General features: G+C 39.6%; 1 protein-coding gene across 6 annotated transcripts in view; it reads left to right on the top strand.

The window, feature by feature from the left end:
* Nucleotides 1–20541, top strand: part of cttnbp2 (cortactin binding protein 2) — a 144138-nt gene that overhangs the window by 110853 nt on the left and 12744 nt on the right. For 4 of the 6 annotated variants that reach the window (XM_037980620.1, XM_037980621.1, XM_037980625.1 and 1 more), the window contains 12 exons: nucleotides 3262–3412; nucleotides 5497–5688; nucleotides 7700–7817; nucleotides 8020–8064; nucleotides 8314–8604; nucleotides 10496–10591; nucleotides 13935–14014; nucleotides 14548–14634; nucleotides 17066–17165; nucleotides 19166–19342; nucleotides 19529–19701; nucleotides 20015–20193. In XM_037980620.1, the coding sequence (XP_037836548.1) occupies nucleotides 3262–3412; nucleotides 5497–5688; nucleotides 7700–7817; nucleotides 8020–8064; nucleotides 8314–8604; nucleotides 10496–10591; nucleotides 13935–14014; nucleotides 14548–14634; nucleotides 17066–17165; nucleotides 19166–19342; nucleotides 19529–19701; nucleotides 20015–20193 (1689 nt within the window). The remainder of the gene's footprint in view (nucleotides 1–3261; nucleotides 3413–5496; nucleotides 5689–7699; nucleotides 7818–8019; nucleotides 8065–8313; nucleotides 8605–10495; nucleotides 10592–13934; nucleotides 14015–14547; nucleotides 14635–17065; nucleotides 17166–19165; nucleotides 19343–19528; nucleotides 19702–20014; nucleotides 20194–20541) is intronic. The other 2 variants (XM_037980622.1, XM_037980623.1) reach the window with 1 other exon arrangement.

Here is a 20541-nt window from a genome sequence, read left to right as displayed (position 1 = left end):
AGGGCTGGATGTGCCCCGCCAGCCCTAAGTTTGACACCTGTGCTCTACAGCTACCTTTAGTTGACTCTGTGGACTCTTTTAAAAAGCACTTAAAACAGACTTTCTAGTTTAAACAGACGTTTTGTTTAATGTTTTGCTTTCATTGCGTGTTTTTATTGTCTTTTTTGTTATTTTTTTTGTTTTGTTTTTGTTTGTGTTTTCTTTTTTGTTTTGTTTNGAATGCTTAAAAGCATTCACACAATAAAGAGAAACAGGAAAACAATGGTGTGAATGCTTAATAGCATTCACACATTTAAGAGAGGAGCGTTGTCAGAGATCACTATGGATTGGTAGTCACAGTTCTGGACATATCAGGTTAGAATATTATCAATAAAGTAGTCGATTTTGCTGTAACTTCCATGGGCATGGGAAAAAAAAAGAATATTGTCTGTCCTGGAGGTGCAAGAGGCGCCAAAGATCCACAATACCATATTTTGAAAGAAAGGACTTTAAATAAGTTGCCGACCTGGATGTAACATAACTCGGCTTTGCCCATGACCTATCCAGCCCCGGGTCAATACAGATTAAAATCCCCCCCTCATGATCAGCAAATGAGAATCTAAATGGGGGAGCAGTTTGACAAGATGAGAGAAGAACTGAGGGTTGTCGAAGTTTGGGGCATAAACATTTACTAAAATCACATTTAAATTGTAAAGTTTTCTAGTTCCGCAACAATTGTTGATGGCGTAAATTATATATATATTTTTATTGATAAGTATTGCGACTCCTCTTGCTTGCCTGGAAAGTTGAGTGGAAAAGCTGCCACACCCACTCACATTTTAAACGGGTACTGTCCCGGTTATTAAGATGGGTTTCTTGAAGAAAAACCAATCCTGCACCTAAGTTTTTCATATGTGTGAGGGCTTTTTTCTTTTTAACAGGGTGGTTTAGACCCTTAACATTCAAAGTATTGGTCTTAAATTTGCCTGTCATATTACTCAGGATGAGAAGAAAAAGAGAGAACTGAAAGTGTCAAAGTGCCAGGCAAATAAACACGTATATTCTGGTTGAGCAAAGAGACAAGCATCGTTTTAACAGTGACAGTGAAAACCCACCCTTCCCATAACCCCCAGGTGAAAATAGCTGCTAAAACAAGCAGCACACCTAACTTCCCTAACTGAAACACCTCCATGCCAATACTACCTAAAATAATAATAAAAAGGAAATGAAAATCCCCGGCCCACCTGGCAGATGACATTAAGCATATAAACCCACCAAGCTGTAACAAACTAATGAAACTAATTTGCCCATGGGGACATGTTAAACTCAGATGTTTCCTGTAATCAGCATCGCAGGTGTTTTCGGTCTTGTAATCATTCAGTCTGCCTATTTAAAGGGTAAAAATTAGTCACAAGGCTGTTTGGTATCATGGTGTGTACCACACTGAACATGGAGCACAGAAAGCTGAGGACAGAGCTGTCTCAGGAGCTTAGAAAGAAAATGATTGAGCAGCATGTTAAAGATAAAGACTATAAGACCATCTCCAAGCAGCTGGATGTTCCTGTGAATACAGCTGCTCAGATTATTCAGAAGGTTAAGGTCCACAGGACTGGAGAAAACCTCCCTGGATGTGGCTGCAGGAGGAAAACGGATGACAAATTAAAGAAATTAATAATATGAATGGTAACTAAAAAGCCCAGAACAACTTCCAAAGAGATTGGAGGTGAACTATAATGTCAAGGGTCATCAGTGTCAGATTATAGCATCAGTCACTGTTTGAGACAAAATGGACTTAATGGTAGATGACCAAGGAGGACACCAAATCATAAAAAATGGCTGGAATTTGTCTAAATGCAACTTAACAAACCACAAAACTTCTGGGAGAATATCCTTTAGACATAAGATAAAACTGGAGCTTTTTGACAACAGGTCCCATCAGCTCTATGTTCACAGATCCAAAAATGAAGCACAAAAAGAATAGAACCCTGTACCTATTGTGAAACATGGAGGAGGCTTGGTTCTGTTCTGGGGCTGCATCTGATGCAGGGGGTCATAAATCTGTTCAGGGTCCAATGAAATCTCAAGACTACCACGATGTTCTGGAGTCAAATAAGCTGCTCAATGTCAGAAAGCTTGGTCTCAGTCTCAGGTCATGGGTCGTCCAACAGGATAATGACCCATGACTCAAAGCTAAAAACACCAAATGGCTCAGAACAAAACATTGGACTGTTCTGAAGTGGCCTCTGAGCCCTGATCTAAATCCTGTTGAACATCTGTGGAAGGAACTGAAACATCTGGAGAAGAAACCCTTCAAACCTGAGACAGATGGAGCAGTTTGTTCATGAGGAGTGGGACAAAATACCTGTGGACAGGTGCAGAAGTCTCAGAGAGAGACAGAAATCACTTGATTGCAGTGATTGATTCAAAAGGTTGTTCAACAAAATTTCAAGTTAAGAGTACCATCCTTTTGTCAAGGCCAGTGTCAAGATTTTGTTATACCAAATTCAAAAGCAATGACTGATCTTTATCCATTTTTTAAAATTATTTTTCTTATTTTAATCCTTTTACTTTTGTCAGTTTCAAGTTATTTCAGTGACCTTTGTGGGATTTTCCTTTTTTAACAGAAAAGGACAAACAAATGTGTCTGTGTCTCTGAAAATTTAACTATTTAACAATTTGAAATTGATCTTTAGGCGTGTTACCAACCTTTTGTCACTATGACACAATTTAGTTCCATTTCATCTCTTGACCTGATGAAAAATACTAAAAATAGACTGTTAAACTGTCTTGTGTTGTCCTCCACTTGACCACTTTCCTTTTTATTTTTAAGCTCACGCTGCACTTTGCTGTCATGGTCAGAGTCAGTACAGTAAATATGTGGAAAAAGTAGCCAAAGTTCACTGGAGATGTCAAGTTGAAGGAAAGTAAAAGATCTTCAGAAAACCTGAAGAGCTATTGATCAAAATCATTTGAAAAGATTACAGGAAATTCTGGCTCCTTTGAAGCAAAGATGGAAAAAAAAGTGTGGTGAAAAAATCTTGCACAGTACCGACTGTCTCGTGAACAGGTGACAAGATAAGAGAAAACATCAACTGTAAATACTAATATGCAGATCTACATTCGAAATCTTTTTGTTTAAAATAAAAAACCTAAACCTTTAACACCTGTGCATTAAAGTATGAAGTGTGCATTAACTTGTGTCTCTATTTTTTATTTGATTAATTTCTTGTATTTCCATGTTGTCAGCCATTTGCTTTTGTTAATGTACCCCCCTCCCTACAGCTGTGTGGAGATGCTGCTGGCTGCAGGAGCTGCTGTTGACCTGGTGGCGGCGGGGGGTCAGACCCCTCTCTTTCTGGCCTGTGAGGCAGGAAGGCTGGACTGCACCCGGACCCTGCTGAGCGCCGGAGCCAATCGCTCGCTCACCACCGCAGTAAGTCTGTGGCTCACTGGCCTCCGGCTGGAAACCTTGTGACAGCGCCAGTTGTTTTTTATGTCAGTTATTGTTCACACTGTTGTTTTCCTGTTTGCAGTTTCTTCCTTACAATTTTAGGAGTCAAACTACTTGTGTATACTTTGTACTATTTTAACCAGCCAAATCTCAAAACATTTAGCTCGATCGTGAATAGGGGACAACAATTTCTTTGTGTAATTTTTAGACCTTTTTAAATAATTAACTTTATTGAAAAAGTACATTAGACCTTTTGAATTCCTCCAGAAACCTTGTTATTTTAAAAAACTGCTTTAGCATGCTTGTTCTATTTTTGTGTGTTTTTTAAGCTACTTCTAGCTTAAAACTACCGTTTTTTTTTTTTTGTTTTTTTTAGCTTTTAGCTACTGTTCTGCTACTTTTAGCTACAGTTCTGCTTATTATTGTTTTATTTGTTTTAGTTTTAGTATTCATGTTTGCTAATTTTAGCATATGTTTTGCTAATTTTATTTTTAGCATGTTTTGCACATTTTTGCTACCATTCTGCTGCTTTTAGTTTGTGTTCTGCTTATTTCAGCCTGTGTTCTGCTTGTTTTAACTTCAAGAACTTCTTCAGCAAAGTCATTCCACACTCAGCATTTTGCAGAAAATGTATATTCTCTAATAATAATTTGGCACAAAGAGGAAAATTTATCCTTCATGGTGGATGAGTAAGATTGTCTGGGTTTAAGTTCTTTTTGAGTTGCAGCTGGGTTTTTTTCAGTTTGTACAACTACTTCAATGTGAACTTCAGAACCGTGAAAAGCACCATTCTCCCACCGTTTGTCACTCCTTAGTAACACTCTTCTTTGTCTCACACTCGGCTTGCTTCACATGAAGGATTTAGGTACTCTCAGGGTTACTGAACAGTGTGAGCCCATTGATATGCAAGCTTCCCAGGTTTCCATGGTAACCACAGGAGCCTCTGATTTGCCATGGGATCATGAGATGAACCCCTATATTTAGTTCCTGGCCTTGTTCTACATTTAGCCTGTTTTTCCTGCTGAACATCTAACCTCCTGAGCACAGCACAGGTATTTTGAGCCAGCAAAAATCCTGGCCAGTTTATTAGGTCAAATATAAAAAAATAACAGCTGAGAGGTGATCAGATCTTGATTAAGAGTGGATACAGTTTGATTATGGAGTCCAGTTAGAGCTACATGTAGTAACTCTGTACTCCATAATCAAACTGTAAGTAAGGTTTAATTTAGTTTTAAATCTTTTAAAATATTACTTGGTCTAAACCAATTGTAAAAGATGGTCAAATTTTGTTAAAATGCAGATTTTTGTAATTTTTAGGGTCTATAAAGACAACCAGCTTTGGGTTTTGAGAATTGTGAAATGCTGTGCAATTGTTCAAGAAGTTAGGTCATACTTTAAATGTTTGTGATTGATTTGTTTTTGTTTTTTTTAGTAGTAGAAACTTCCTTTGGGTTAAGCATGTGTGAACTGCACTTGACTGGTTGACATCACATCTTATTTATCAGTGGTTTTGTTTCTATTTTAGTAAACTTAATCTAAACATTGGTGGGAAAAGAACAACTTTTTTGTCATTTTGTGCTCTGACTTATATTTACTACAGATGTTCATGTTTTACTTTCTGTTTTTTAAACCAAACAACTTTTCAGAAAGAAGACCTTTGTCAGTCTGTCTGTTATTAAAACAAACTCATCCATCCATCTATCCATCCATCCATTTTCTTTACCCGCTTCTCCATTCCGGGTCGCAGGGAGCTGGTGCCTATCCCCAGCAGTCACTGTGCGAGACAAACTCATACAGTCAACTTTAAAAAAAAGTACTGCTGAAAGAAATATATAGATGTGCAAAGCATTGTTGTAGTTTTTAAAACAATTGATTATAAAATAATTTTCTCATTTTTCATTTCTAATTGGATCAGTCTTGCTTTCACATTTTCCATTTACAGTGTTTTTTAGCTAGAGGTTTAAAAGCAAATCCTTCTGGATCTAATATAGAAATTTAATCTTGTTTCACCTTCATCATGTCTCATTTTCTCGTGGTTTCTGCCATTTTAACCTCCTTTACCACAGGACGGCTGCACAGTGCTGCACGCTGCCGTCAGTTCAGGACACGTGGACACACTACGTCTTCTCCTCTGCTACCCAACACGAGGTGGCGCTCCTGATTCACCCACCGCCCTGGCATTGTCTGCTGTGCTGTTGAACCAGGCAAACAGTGATGGCTGGACCCCTGCACACATGGCTGCTGCCCTTGGCCTCAAGGTAGAGAAACACACAAGTGATTAGCATGTTCATTTGCATTCCTGTAAAGCAGCACTCTGACTACAGCGCTGGTTTACAGAAATATTCATACCTGTGAAAAACGTGATCACTGACAGATGAAGTTAAAAATATGAGGTGTCTTGTTACTGTGGTTAACGTCTGTTCAGGCCATGTTACGATAAAAGGACAGGTGGGTTGTATCATTTCAATAAGGTCTTTCTGGAGGTTTTAAGATGTAAAACAGAATGCAATCTGATAGCTGAAGATGATTTTAAACAACAGGTCTGAACAAGCACTTAGTGTATCTGCGCCAGAGTTTTAAGTGACAATACAACTGCTCAGAAGACAAACACCTGTGACGGTGAAGACGATATCCTCAAGTGAAATCAAAGATCATATTTCTTTCTTCAGCTGACACCACCATGTCTGCAGTGCAGTTCAACCCTAACAAGTACAATACTGACTGGTCAATAAGTTTAAAAATCTAGAAAAGTGACTCCTTCAGTCTCCTTCTGTCTTTCCAAAACAATCTTTTTCCTCCTAAACATGGCACTGTTTCTAGAAATGTTTTCATCCACACGGAAACACAGAAAACAACCCAAACACTGTAATATCCTGTATGTGGCGCTGTAACACTGCCTCGAAAATCCACCAAAAACAGGAAAGAAAAGGAGCAGACACGTCACACTAAACATAGGAAGAAAAAACTACTACGTGTACTTTGTGTCACTTTAAACTACTATTACCTGGGAATGGTGTTGGTTTAAACATAAACATATTTGGACATATCCACCAAGGGGAGGGAAGAGCTGCACTGCTTTGTTTAAGGCAGTGTTACTGTTCATCAGCCTCGTCTGTTCATGAAATAAAGCAAGATATGATGGTTTTGTTGTAGTTGAGCAACTGACGTCTGCAACACAAACACAACCCTGTCATTATTGGTGCTGTAGGTAAAAAGGAGGCAGACTATTACATAGTTTACAAAAATATTGAAGATTTCCTTACTCTGGAACAGGGTTTCATAAATTACTGTTTCTAAAACACTGTTTCTATGTTAACGCATGGCTGAAAGAAAAACCTTTAATATTCACAAAACAGCAATCCCATGTTGACAGAGCCTCAGTTGCCTCGATCTGTTGTTGCTGTGTTTCACACTTCTCTGTCCACTAAATTAAGTTAAGGCAATATATACGTAAATATGTCGTCATGATAAAACTAAAGACTGAAGATGATTTAGGCTACCCCACACTGTCTTGTGTGATAGAAAAATATTGCATATTCACTGTGACCTTTTTTTAAATCACTTTCTTGTCTTGATGAATGATGAAGAGCATTAGTAAAGAAGAAGCAATCAGTGAGTGAATGGTTGAATACTGTGGCTTTACAGATCAATAAGGGCTTTAACTCATGTATGAAAAGAGTTTCTGTTATGGCTGATTAATGTAGCTCTAGCTTCACATTCACCATGATCCAGTGTGTTTGACCTGCTGATTCTCCAGGCACCAGACTGATTATTGGACTGAACAAAAACCATTCGGCCAACTACTTTTAGAACTGATGCTCTACTGAGATTTGCTCTGTACATGTCATGTTTCCAGTGTTGTGCTTTTGTACTTTTTTGGACTTGCTCTCTAGTTCATACTAAGACCACTGTAAATCAATCACTAGTTTGCCATCTCTGCATTGGCAAGATATTGGGATTATTATCCTCAGAGGCTGGAAACGTGGAACTTAAATAAATTACACGAGAATAAGACAACAGACTAGATTAGGATTCTAGTCTGGAATATAAATAGAGAGATCACAGTCTGCACTACTATTGATCTGAAGATTTCACATTATTTTGTTGGCCACATCCACCTACATCATACCCACCTCGGCTCGTTTTGTACCCACCTCTCCAACTGCCGCCTCATTTCTGATTTAATCAACCAGAGTTCACATTAGAAATGAAGCTTGGCAGATTGTTATGATTGGTACGTGATCTGTTTGTATCTGTTCCTGGGTACAGGAGTGTCTGGAGGTGCTGTGCAGCCACAGTGAACAGGACATTGAGCGGAGGGATAAGTGTAATCGCACTATTCATGACGTGGCAACTGACGACTGCAAAGATCTACTGGAAAACCTCAGTGAGTAGTCTGCATGTATCTGTGCTCACATGTTAATACTTGGATGTTTTGGAGGGTCCTAATTTATTTTAGTTCCACTCAGGAAAAGGCAAACAAGCAGGCCTTCATATGAGTAGTAAACAGATATTTATCCAGGAGATCAGTCATGTCATCTGAGAAACCAAGTGAGCCACGATGTCCTTAAAAATGTCTCCCTGCACAGGAAACATGCACGCAGTCATGAAGGGGGTGGCTGTGGGGGAAGGAGGTAGAGTATTCTGTGTTTATTGCTGTGGTGGTGATTTGAGGTGTTCTTAAACTTTCTAAAGAGGGTAATCTTCATAGAAGGATGATACTTGGATAAGTAAAGCATAAACACAAAATTCTGAGCAAATATTTACACTTTTTTTCATTTACTTAAAACATTTCAAAGTGTCCCAATTGTCCCCGTTGTAGTTTTTCCTCAGGTCATTTTGCTCCATGTTAAAAATGACTCTTCTCCTCTTCCTTCCTTCAGATTCGTACCAGGTCTTGGTGCGTCTCCAGTGTTCAAGCGGAGGCATGGCCTTCTTGGGTCCTATTGAAGCCCTGGAGGAGGAGGAGGTGAATGGGCCCTCCTGTAGTCACACGGTGCTGGGCAGATTAACAGTGGACGGCTCGACGCGATGGGCCCATCTGAGTGCCGCCCTCAGCCACCTGTTTTCCTCCCACCTTCAGATTCTCTGTGGAGAGTCTCAGGCAGCCAGAGAGGAGGCGCAGCGTTCACTGCTAGGCCTTAGTCCCGCCAGTATCGCCTCCTTCCTTATCGGTGAGGAAACACACTCCTTCTTTCACACTTTGTCTTCACTTTTCAACCTTTGCTTCTGCTTTGTCTCATCATGCTTTTTTATCATTGTCCAACTGGCTGAGCTCAGCAGGGATTTTTCTCATGGTGAACTGCAAGGACAGAATAGGACTTGTGTGTGTTTCCATGATGTTGATGCTTGCTACTCCTGATTCGCTCAGTTTGAGCTGCTGACGGTGCTTAAATGTAATTGAGAGGAAGACAGAAAGAACAGGATAAGGTGTAGCATGTCAGTAGGACATGCTACACCTTATCCCTCTCATTTAACTTCAGGGTAATGAATTTCTGAGGGGTTTAACTCCCTCTTTAAGTGAATGTGCTGTAATGCAGAACGTTGAAGTTTACATAACCTGCTGCAGCTGTCAGGGCTTTAAATTGTAGGCTTCTTGTTTTCCTTCAGTATGTGATTTATTTGATGTCTTTAGGTTTTTGGTGATAATTGACTACTTATAATTGAGCGGAGCTAAACCTCAGCTGCAGGAGGAGCAGTGTGGCTTTCATCCTGGTTGTGGAGCAGTGGACCAGATCTTCACCTCTTTTTTGGTCTGTTGTGGTGAAGAAAGAACTGAGTTGAAAAGCAAAGCTCTTGATTTACTGGTCCGTAGAAACTGATGTGCTTTTGTGTGTTTTAGGTTTATTGATGAAGAAAAACAGTAGAGGGATACAAATATCAGATGAGACATGTTGGTTGTTTCTCCTGTTTAGGGGCAAATGTCTTCCATGTCTTCTGGGATCAAATATTCAGGAGTCTCATTTGTCTCAGCGTATTCTCTTTCTGTTTTTTTCCCCTAATTATTCACATTAAATCTTTGCATTTTTGCAAGCTGTTTAACAGCATTACAACTAGGCATGGCCCGGTATGAGATTCTGATGCTAGTGGCAGACCAAACTAAACCACACCAGATCAATGTATTTATAATTCTGAAGTAATTGTGCCTTTATTACCTCCTTCTCTGCTGTTCTTTTTGTTGTAAAGTAACATTGAGAGCCTGACAATGTTTGCTATTATTATTATGTGTGTTTTCATGATGACTCTGTATTTTTGTTTTCACTTTGAAACCACCTTGTTGCTGAAAAGTGCTATATAAATAAATTTGACTTGACAAGCCAATGTTACTAAATTAGCTGGTTATTAGCCTTGGTAGCAATCCTGCAGTAGGCTGTATATACTTCACCTGCTAACATGCTAACTCTTATAGCTTCTTGGAAATGTTTGTTTCAAAACAGTATTACCGGTATCTTGAAAGTAGAGACTGTGTTCCTTCTCTGGTATACAAGCCATGACTGACTGTTTTATCCGTCTGATAAAATGAGCAACCAACAGACTGTTTCTTAACCTGGGGACTCCCCCATGGCTACAGTACACAAACTGATGGGCGCAACAGGTTCAGTAACAGAGGAAGGAACTTATGTGATCTTGTTTAAACCTTTAAACTGTAGAAAATGTATGATGGAAAAAATGTAGTGGTTTTAACATCATGACTTTTTAACACCATGTTGATCTTGATACCAGTTTAAGGCCCATGCCTAGGTGCCGTGGTGATCTAGCCAGGCTCAAAAGGAACCTTTGAGATTCTGAAAGCTCTGACTTCCAGCCATAGCCAGTTAAGCTGTTAATCTTGCTTTGTAGTAAACCTCATTTATAAGTGTTTTTTTTTGTAGCATATTTATGTGATTAATTTATACACAAAACATTAGAATGAAAAGAGTGTGTTTTGTTCTTGTTTTATGGCTGTGTATGTGATTAGATGTATAACTGTAAGGAGACACTTGTGTGTGATCTCTGAGTTCATGCAGTTTACAGTATGTGTGATTTGACTTGTGATGCTTTCATGTCCTCTTGTCTGTCCTCCAGGAGACACTGTTTGGTTGCCTGGTCAGGAGCTGCCTTTATCTCCGTGGGACCTGGTCAGAAAGCCTCTCAGTCAGTGTATCACTATCCGCCTCAAAGGTACAAGCCTGGCAACCACACGCAGTGTGCTTTCACTATCACTGAGCCAGCAGTAAAACTGAATCAGAGCTGCTGTCACAGGGGACTAATGCCATTTGGTGGATGAAGAGGATTTACAGATTCTGGTTTGGATCTATTTACAGTGTAGGCACCGATGTACCAGGTTCAACAGCACATTAGAGAAAACTCAGGCCAGGACATGTTTGCTAAATAAGTACTTTGATTAGTTAAAAACTGGTCTAAATTGATTCTAAATCAAGATCAGGTTAATTATAAAGTCAAGTAGCATTAATGCAACCACAATTAACATATTTAATGGAGTTTCAGCAACTGAAATAGCATTTTTTGTCCTAAAACTCAAAAGTTCTGAATGAGAAGTTTTTTTTTCAAAGAAAGGGGTGGGCAGTATATATTTTTTCACAGGTCCATATTAACTTGGTCAAAGTAATCAAAAGGCCACACACTGAACAGGTACACTGACTGTCTGTCTGTCTCTGTTCCTGAGAAGAGGCTTGCTCTGTTTGTCATCTTGTACAACAGCATGAACTGAGTTAGACACCAGTTTCAGAGCTTTTTCGTCTTCCATAGTTAATAAAAGTGATCTAATTGAAGACAGCGACACTTTCAGGGGACATCAAACATTTTGCCAATAAACTGAAAGTTGTGATAAAATATTTAAATATTGACAGTCAGGTAACAACTGAAGACAAATCATTGCATTTCCTAAGAGTCTGAAAACAAAGCAACTAGACTGCTGTTCTGTTATTCAAAGATGTTTCACTACCCATGCAGGGTGCTTCAACAACTCAAAACTATGGTCAGAGTGTTTGATGAAGTAGTCAGAAGGTCCATGGCTCATCCAGGATGTACTTTACCCCTGTGGGTTTCAGGCTCTTAAAGTACCTTCATACATACAGAACATGAGATATAATTGTAAGTTCCCTTCACACTGGAGGATGACCCTGCTGTCTCTCCATGACCTACACAATCTATTAGAATGTGTCTAGATCACTGTAACAAACTTGGTTTAAAAATGAGAGAAAATAGTCGATTTTTTGTTGCAGCTTCACTGAGCTCTGAGTGTTGGCTTGCTGGTCACTTGGTTGCAGTGTGGCCCCATTTTTCTGGCCAGTTTTTGAAAATAACAACCTTTTTTGTGTGCACGGCTGGTAAAATTGCATTCTAGGCCATTCACATTATTTTTGTTGTCCACCTCCGCCCACATTGTACCCACCTTGGCCTGTTTTGTGCCCAGTTAGACAGCCAATGCCATGTTTATGATTTAATTTGCTGTAGTACACATTTGAAGTGAAGATAGGAGGATTTGGACCAGTTTTCCAATAATTATTAATTATTGACCTGGACATGTTTTCTGTCAGAGGAGAGCTCCCCTGCAGCTGACAGTATACATCTCTTGCACTCCTGAGACAGGTTGCAGATGCCAACCAAAAATAGATGAGATACCTGCAATGACTCTGACTATTTTGAAAGAGAATTTATTGCACAAATTGTTTTGAACAAGACTTTCTGGAGACTCCCTCACAAATTCAACTAGTTGCCAGCACAGTGAGATGCTACCTTCATACGATGTTACCAACTCACGTATCATAAATGTATTTGATAGTTTAAGTGTGTATTAGGAATGAAAATCTGTTTGATTTTTAGGTCGCAGCAGGGTCATCATGCAGTATAGAGTGGCCTAAACATTCCTTCCTACAATTGTTCTGTTTGTAGCAGCACCTTCTACATTTTATTATTATGATGTGTTAGTCTCTTCAACACTGTCTTTTTATTAGACTCTAAATGTCTCAGATTATGACCACTAATGTTCCTCCCTGACTATGTTGTGAAGGGACTAAAGCTCACAAGAAGCCTGTTGAGTGTTCCTCTTTCTACTCTAAGAAAAGCTAAAACTAGTTCCATCAGCTGTGATGCAGAAATCATTTGAACACATCAGACAAGGGAAAATAATGCAGAGAAATTGTTCTTTTGGTTTCAGAAAAAGTCTTACACAACTAACATGTAAGGTTCTGTTACATTTTAAACATTATGATAGAGCTTTAATGTTCATTGTGATGAGTAAATGTGTTAACTCTATAGGCTGATTGAAACTCCTATATGTTTAACTCTTCCTACTCACTGCTGCAAAACATTAAGAGCTATTTAGTGAGTTAATGACCATATACAATGATCCCTCGTGCTGCTGACGTTACACTTAGTATGTCGTCTGTCCATCCGTCCCCCATTTAGCTGAGAGGTGTCAGGCTAAAGATTACCGATGCGTTCATGGAGCCTGTAGTATAATGTGTAGTTTTACAGAGCTTCTACAGGGGCCACTTTCATCTTCATTTATCTCTTAGAAATACAGAGTTGGACAGATAAAGAATAAAAATTGGATAAATTAATTGATAAGTAAGTTCTTTTAAAAAACCTTAGTAATGTGATACCTAGCATTCCTTGAATGAATGCCTATTATCTGTAGTGGCAGAGTTTTAGACTCGGATCATTTTAGGATGAGAAGAGGTAGAGTTGTAGCCGTTTTGGTCATAACTTTATGCGTGATCTTGTGCAATATTAGGAGTTCTCACTAAATGTGTTTGTGCTTGCAATGTGAGTTGAGGATGACTCTTAGCTACTACCACATTAAATCTCAGCTTGATATCTGTAAATTTGACTAAGTTATTTACATTTTTGTGGTTGCTAAGATTGATGACCTATGGTGGTTATCTTAAATTGGATTGACTCCAAAAAGTTAATCAGCTGTAGATGTTCATTCAGGGACCACTTTCTCAGAGTTTCCTTAAAATCCATACATGTGGTTCATGAGATGTTATGCTGACAGACAGACAAACTAATACATACACACATACACACAGACATGGGCAAGAGAATTATCGCCCTTTTGTCTTCATTAGTGGGAATAATAAAGGTTGGAACACAAAAAAGTATTTAATAATTTAGAATAAATAAAGAAAAAAAAACAATATAGTAGATATAATTTTATGATTTTAGACACATTCCTGATCCCAAAAGCAGTAAAAAGGAGTATAAACCTATGCTTTCAGTAACAGACTACTCTCTTTACTTTCAACAAGAATGAAAAAAGTTGATTTCCGTGTGAAATATTTATTTGTCACAGCACAGTTACACACACATGCATACATAAACCTGCACTTTCACATTGTCATCTGTACACACATCCACCCTAACATAAATAACATGTACAGGCATGTATTCAACACAGTCATTAGATATTCTGGTCTTTTCTTATTCAAATGTATTTTTAGCAGTTTTTTGTTGTTGTTTGTTGTTTGATCTGAGGATAAATGTGTGTTTTTGACAGGTCTGCCTGAGTCGTGTCTCGATGAATTGGCTCTGGAATCCCTCTTCCCCCTGCCGCTGCTGCACAACTGTGCCCGCCTGGTAAACACAGACACACTCAGAGGATTGTGAAGGGATGGAGTGATTAGGTGAGAGAGATTTTGTAGAATAGGGAGCAAGTGAGAAGCTTGTGTCGGAAGAAAAGGAAAAGAAGCAGGAGCGGATAAAAGGAATTAGAAAGAAAGGAAATCACCAGAGCTCACCATTTTCTAGCAACTACACTGCCCCCTGAAGGCTGAACCTAAAGAAAACTGATGCAAGTGTTATAAAATTCATGAAAACATTGGCAGATAAAAGCTGTCAGAGCACAAAACTGGGTTTAAATCCAGAGATTAAATAAAATTTGTACTAAGTAGGAAATATGAAATGTAGACAAATTAGTGATTAATAATCTCTGTAGAGCTACTTACTCTTTATTTTCTGTTGTTTAGAGAAGAGTTGGGGTGGGGGAAAGAAGTGTAAATGTACCTGATAGATTGTTGTCAAACAGTGGTTAAGATAGCTGGAGGCAGAGATTCACACTGTTCCATTATTCTCACTTTTCAGGTGTAATCTGTTTCTCTGTCTGTATGTAGGTGGAGCAGTATGGAAGCCTCATCTTTCACGGGCTCGAGGGAAGCTGCCTCGAGTACATTGCCAGTCTGGTAGCTCGCTGCATCAAGGTACGGCCACTGCCACAGAGAGCTGAAAGCTCACTGGAGTGGAACAGCGGAAAACATGATCATGCAGGCTCATGGTCAGGGTGACTGAGAGAGCACGAGACACAGAAGTGAATTTATTTAAAGCTAAAATTAAATTGTTAGCCCCCCCCCCACACACACACACACACACACACACATTTTGCAAAGATTAGAAATTAAAACGTGTGAAAACAGTTTGCTCTGAAGGTGTTGATGAAGAGGTAGGTCAGAAGGTGTTGCGCTGTCTCTTTGTGGATTTAAAAAAAAAAAAACATAAGGTACTAGGAGAACAACTCTGGTACTATATGAGGAAGTCATGTGTGGTGAAGAAGAGTGTGAGAGTTGTGCACCAGTAAGATGTGCAGTAGGAGAGACACATGTGTTTAAGTTGGTGGTGGGATTACATTAGGGTTCAGCTTCTTGCTTGTTGGGGTGATGAACAGGTTGACACATGAGGTCAGGCAGGAGTCCTCGTGGACTATGGTGTTTGTAGACAACATTGGATCTGTAGTGAGAGTAGGGAGCAGGTGGAAGAGATCCTGGGAAGGTGGATGTATGCTTTGGAGGAAAGAAGAATGAAAGCCAGTAGAAGCAAGACAGAATCCATAAGTGGGAATGAGAGGGAGACAGGTGGAAGAGTGAAGCTGCAAGGAGTAAAAGTATTGATGGATTAATTTAAGTACCTGGGATCAAGCTTCCAAACCAACAAACTGTGGACAAGAGAGGTGAAGAAGAGAGAGCAAGTACGGTGGAGTTGATGGAGATGAACGTCAGGGCTTATTTGTGACAGAATGTAAGCTGTAAGAAACAAAGAGGAGTTTTACACGATTGTAATGAGACCTTTTGGTGGTTGGTTTTACAGCAAAGTAGGGAGGCGAGGCTGAGAATGTTTGGATGTGTGCAGAAGAGAAATAGTGGATATATTGGGCTACATATGTTAAATATGGAACTGCCAGGGAGAACAGAAAGACCACAGAAAAGGTTCAAGGATGTAGTGAAGCAGCGTGTGTAGACGGTTGGTGTGACAGAGGAACATATTGGGATAGACTTAAATGAAGGCAGATGATTCCCTAAAGGGAGCAGCTGAAAGAAGAGGAAAACAGGCCAGCAGTTCCCCTCTCATTAAACACAAATGAAATGTTGCTTTGTTGCACAGAGTGATGCAATAAAACAGAATTTGTATGCAAACAAAGTCATGTGTTGTCTCACTGGAGTTTATGGCAGTGCAGTGGAACAAGCCAGTCAGCTTCTGGTGCTTCAGTTTATGTGCCGGTCAGAGATTTGACTACAACAAAAAGAACCAATAAAACTGTAATGATGAGATTTTCACTGCTCTGTGTCAGCTCACAGGGACTGGTACAATCTCTACTGTCTGAATCACAGATTGTTACTGTCTAAAAACATATCGTAATTGTCCGGATCATCGAGCGTTACTGTCTGAAACTGCACTGTTCAGCCTGTTGTGTTGCTAAGGCAAAAACTGCAAATGGTGTTTGTTCTGAAGATGTAGAAGTCTTACACAAACAAAGGGCTAAATAGAAGCTATTAAATTGTACATTCGTATTCTTCACTCTTGATGATGTAGTATCATTATGTATGCAGCTGAAAAAAAAAACAAAAAACGATTTGTTTAGAGTCATGCTTTATGATAAAAACGAATGTCTTTACGGCCCTGCAATGGACTTGAGTCCTGTCCAGGGTTTCCCCCGCCTCTCACACAGTGACTGCTGGAGACGAGCACCAGCTCTCCATGACCTGAAAAGGAGAAGCGGGTAAAAGTGGATGGATGGATGGCCTTACAAATGTTTTTTTGCCTTCAATTTCTCCCATTTTTCCACAAGCCTGCTTTAAGTTTTGATATTTTTACCAGCGCTGCATGCTAATATTGTAATATTGTTGCTTACCGTCATTACAATACAGTTGCAATAAACCCACATTTTCCTCCCTCCTTTCTTTTTCTTTTCTTTGTGTTTTATCATTTAGGGCACTGGGGATCCAACTGATTGCCAAATATAATATTTACATACAACTTATTTCTGCAGTTTATTACAGCCCTTTGCAGTATTGATATTTGACATGGGGTTATTGTAATGATGAGCTATAAATATATTGTGCAGCCCAATATTTTCCTATTGTATTTTTGTAAGGGTACTAAATTGTTCTAATGCAGTACAGAATATACTACATACAGCCTGTATCAGCTGTACACTCAGACATTTCTGTTTCTGACAGCAGAGACGTGTCTCAAAAAGCTTTTTGTGTTCATTCAGAACCTCCTCCTGCTCCACTGCTCCATTTCTCTCGGCACACTGTAGTAGTACATTTTCTGTTTCCATGGCAACGCGCTCCTGTCTTACCTCAGTCCGCCTCTTCTTCCACCCCTTCCTTTTTTCTCTGCCTGTGTTTGTTCCAGTCCAAGCAAGAGGCAGGGGGCGTCAGCTGTGACGTGGTGAGGGTGGAGGTGGAACAGAGCCTGAGCAAAGAGCAGCTGCTGGACACTTTCATCAGCTGTGGTGAGAAATGTTGTCCAGGGAAACACACTGATGTTTTTTTATGGTCTGCTTAAAACAACCACATTCATGTGCAATATGGGAAGTGTTTTTTATTAAACACAATATACTGAGCTGAAATATAAGGCAAAAACTTAATGCTAAAGATTGACCTTTATAGGTAGGGGTGTAACGTGCTCTTGTGGCACTGGATCTCACAGGTATTTCAGCTACAGAGCTGGAAATTTGGAACTGTATGAATCTGCATTGATGTGATTTTATTAACCTGTGGGAAAATGTTTTCATTCCAAATCAGTAAAAAATAGTGATTTAAAAAGAAGGTATAAAAATAATAATAAAAGAAAGTATTTTATATAAAAAAAATGTCAGTAAATTTTACTGGTTTCGGCGGATGTAGTTGAAAGTAGATGTAACCGTTTTTTCCCATTATCTGATGTTAAGTCAGACAGTGGCTGCATTTTAAGGCACATCCCAAATACACTGCTTCCATTGTGTGACATCATGGGAAAATCAAAAGAAATCAGCCAAGATATCAAGAAGAGAACTGTAGACTTTCACAAGTCTGGTTCATCCTTGGGTACAATTTACAGATTCCTGGAAGGTGTCTCGTTCATCTGTTCAAACAATTATACGCAAATAAGATGGGAATATCCAGCCATCATACCGCTCAGAAACGGGACAGGTTCTGTGTCCCAGAGATGAACCTGCTTTGGTGTTTGTCTGCTCAGGATATTAAACGTTTTTTTTGTTTGTTTGTTTTGTTTTGTGTTTATAAAAAAATACCGTAATGTTTCAACTTGTGTTAAATACAAGTTAAAAAACTTGTTTTGTTTTTTTATTTATCCTGTCGGCTGACATTATTCAGACAACAACAGGTCCTTTTTTAGGTCTCTTACTCTTTGCTGTAGTTCCTCCCGTTTTGGTCTTTGATTCGAAGCAGCTTTTTTTTTCTTTCTGTCTCTTAGTGAGTCCACCTTGACATGCTGGCACACGCCATGAGTAAACAGCGGTTAAAGCATTTCTTGCAGCGTGTCATTGGCAAGTTCATATGTCAGATTAGCCCACTTCAGCCGTTATGAGTCTGATTGTTCAGCCCTGATTTTAGGTGAAAAATCCTCCAGTTCCAAACCTTTCTTCCAATAAAGAGAAAAACTCTCTGTTTGTCGTCACTTTTATATGGGTCATGTACCGTCTGAAAAATAGGAAGTGGACCCACTCACACCCTGCAGTATGTGGTCCACTGTCACATTGCCATAAAAACATGGTTTGTGTTACACAAAAATAAGTCAGAGTTGGAACAACATCTAAACATTAGCTTTGCTTGCAACGTTTTTAACACCCCACACACACATACAAAAAAAATTGTTTTAGATTTATGTGTGAAATACATAGTTTGCATGATTCATGTGTAAATGTGTAATCTTTTCCTTCATATGTGATCTCATGTGAAAACCAGAGAAATTTCTCAAGTGGGGGCTCTTGTTGTGATGATGACATCAAATGCCTGTTCAACGGGTAAATTATTTCAGTAATTAATTCGGAAGCTACATAAATATCCTCAAGTTGTTTTTTTTTTTCTGGTCAGCTGACAAACATTTACTCTTTAGCTCCATAAATCACATACAGTATGTTCCAGTCATCCTGAAGAGTCTTCATGAATAAAGTTACAACAAAGGGGAAAACAAACCATGGAGACAACATAACTTCAGGTTTTTGAAGCCAGTGGAGTGATTGTAAGACCAGCTTTGGTAAAATAATTTTGTCCTAATATGTTATCATCTCGACACCAATTAGAGCATGTGAGGTTTAAGAAATAAGAATTTGTTCAGTTTCACTTAAAATCAAATGTTTTCCGTTCTTATTGATGATCCTCATCATCATCTTTGCACATGACTTGCATTGTTTTCTCTGGTTATAATTTGAAATTGAAACAGCATGTTAAAGGTTTTTAGGAACTAAAAGTCCATCAGCTGATAGACTTTCTCTGTCTTCTCTTTTCTCAGGCTTCCTGGCACCGGCGGCGGGGTCGAGGTTCAGGGTGGCAGCTGGCCACGCTGGTCGCTGCGTGGTGATGCTGCTGGAAGGACTGGAGAAGGCTTCATCTCTTACAGGCTTGCTGGGAGACTTCTGCCACAGTCTGGACAACAGGGGCTCTGCCTCACCCCTGCTCCTGAACACGGGTACGACAGAGTCTTAACAGTCTGTTTGGCTTCAACACCTTCGTTTTTCCCACATTTACCACAATCACATTTTATTTATTGTGAAGACACAGATGAGCCGCGTTGAAGTAGATATAGAACAATTTTCTCCTGTCACAGGTGTGACATGTGCAAAAACAAATGCATACTTATTCATTCACCCTTCAGGTTCACATTACTTCCTTGAGAACAACTTCCTGATTGGCACACTGTCAAAGCCCCGCCTGCAGGGATCGGAGCTTCACCTTCAGCAGCACTTCCGTTGGGTGACTCTTCGCTGGGACCAGCAGCCGCTGCACGGCCTGCTGGGAAGGTACCTCCGCAGGAAGCTGCTCCATAAGGTCAGTCAGAGTTTGACTGTAGGTACAGAAGAAAATAAAAAAATCACTATAGTTTTGGATTGTTTTCATTAAATACCAAACATCCAGAAATATGCCAACAAGCCTGAATAGTTTTCTTTTTGGCAGTAAAATGCATACAAATCACGTCTTCTATGAGAATGTCAAACAGATCAAGACTTGTTTTCAAGTAGACTTTTCTGTTCCAAAAATCTGACAGGTTTCTCCTCATTAATTCTTTTACTGTTTGATTTTAGTTTTATATATTCAGCTGTTGGGCGTGTTCAGTTTATTATTTTCTTTGTCTCTCTTGTAGATGAGGACTGGACATTTGTCCCCTGACGGTTTAATGGAGCGCTCAGTATTGTGGGTGACCCAGGTTTGGCAGCAGCTCAACGTCTGTCTGTCCCGTCTGGGGACCCATGAGGCTTTGCTGGGCCCACAGCTTTTCCTGTACTGCCCTGTGGTCCCAAATAACACACAGGCTATAGTCAGGTTTGTATGTGTCCATGAGTCTCATCAAAACACAACTCCAAATCTGCAATGATTTGTAAATTTCATAAACACATAATTTAGATAGTGTCAGCCCCAGAGTCCTGAAGGCCCGTGACTCAAGAGAAGGTACCACTGTTGTGGAAGACATCCTGTCTGGTTCCGGTACCAAAGAAAACTCACCCCTCAGTCATTAACGACTACAGACCTGTTGCCCTGACATCCCACATCATGAAGGTCCTGGAGAGACTCCTGTTGGCCCACCTGAGTAAGCAAACCAGCACATATCAGGACCCCCTTCAGTTTGCTTATCGCCGTGGAGTTGGAGTTGAAGATGCCATCATACACCTG

Source organism: Kryptolebias marmoratus, linkage group LG17, assembly GCF_001649575.2.
Source record: "Kryptolebias marmoratus isolate JLee-2015 linkage group LG17, ASM164957v2, whole genome shotgun sequence".
NCBI classification, from domain to species: Eukaryota; Metazoa; Chordata; class Actinopteri; order Cyprinodontiformes; family Rivulidae; genus Kryptolebias; species Kryptolebias marmoratus.
The sequence above is the reverse complement of the archived record's forward strand: the minus strand, read 5'-3'. Positions and strand labels throughout refer to the sequence as shown.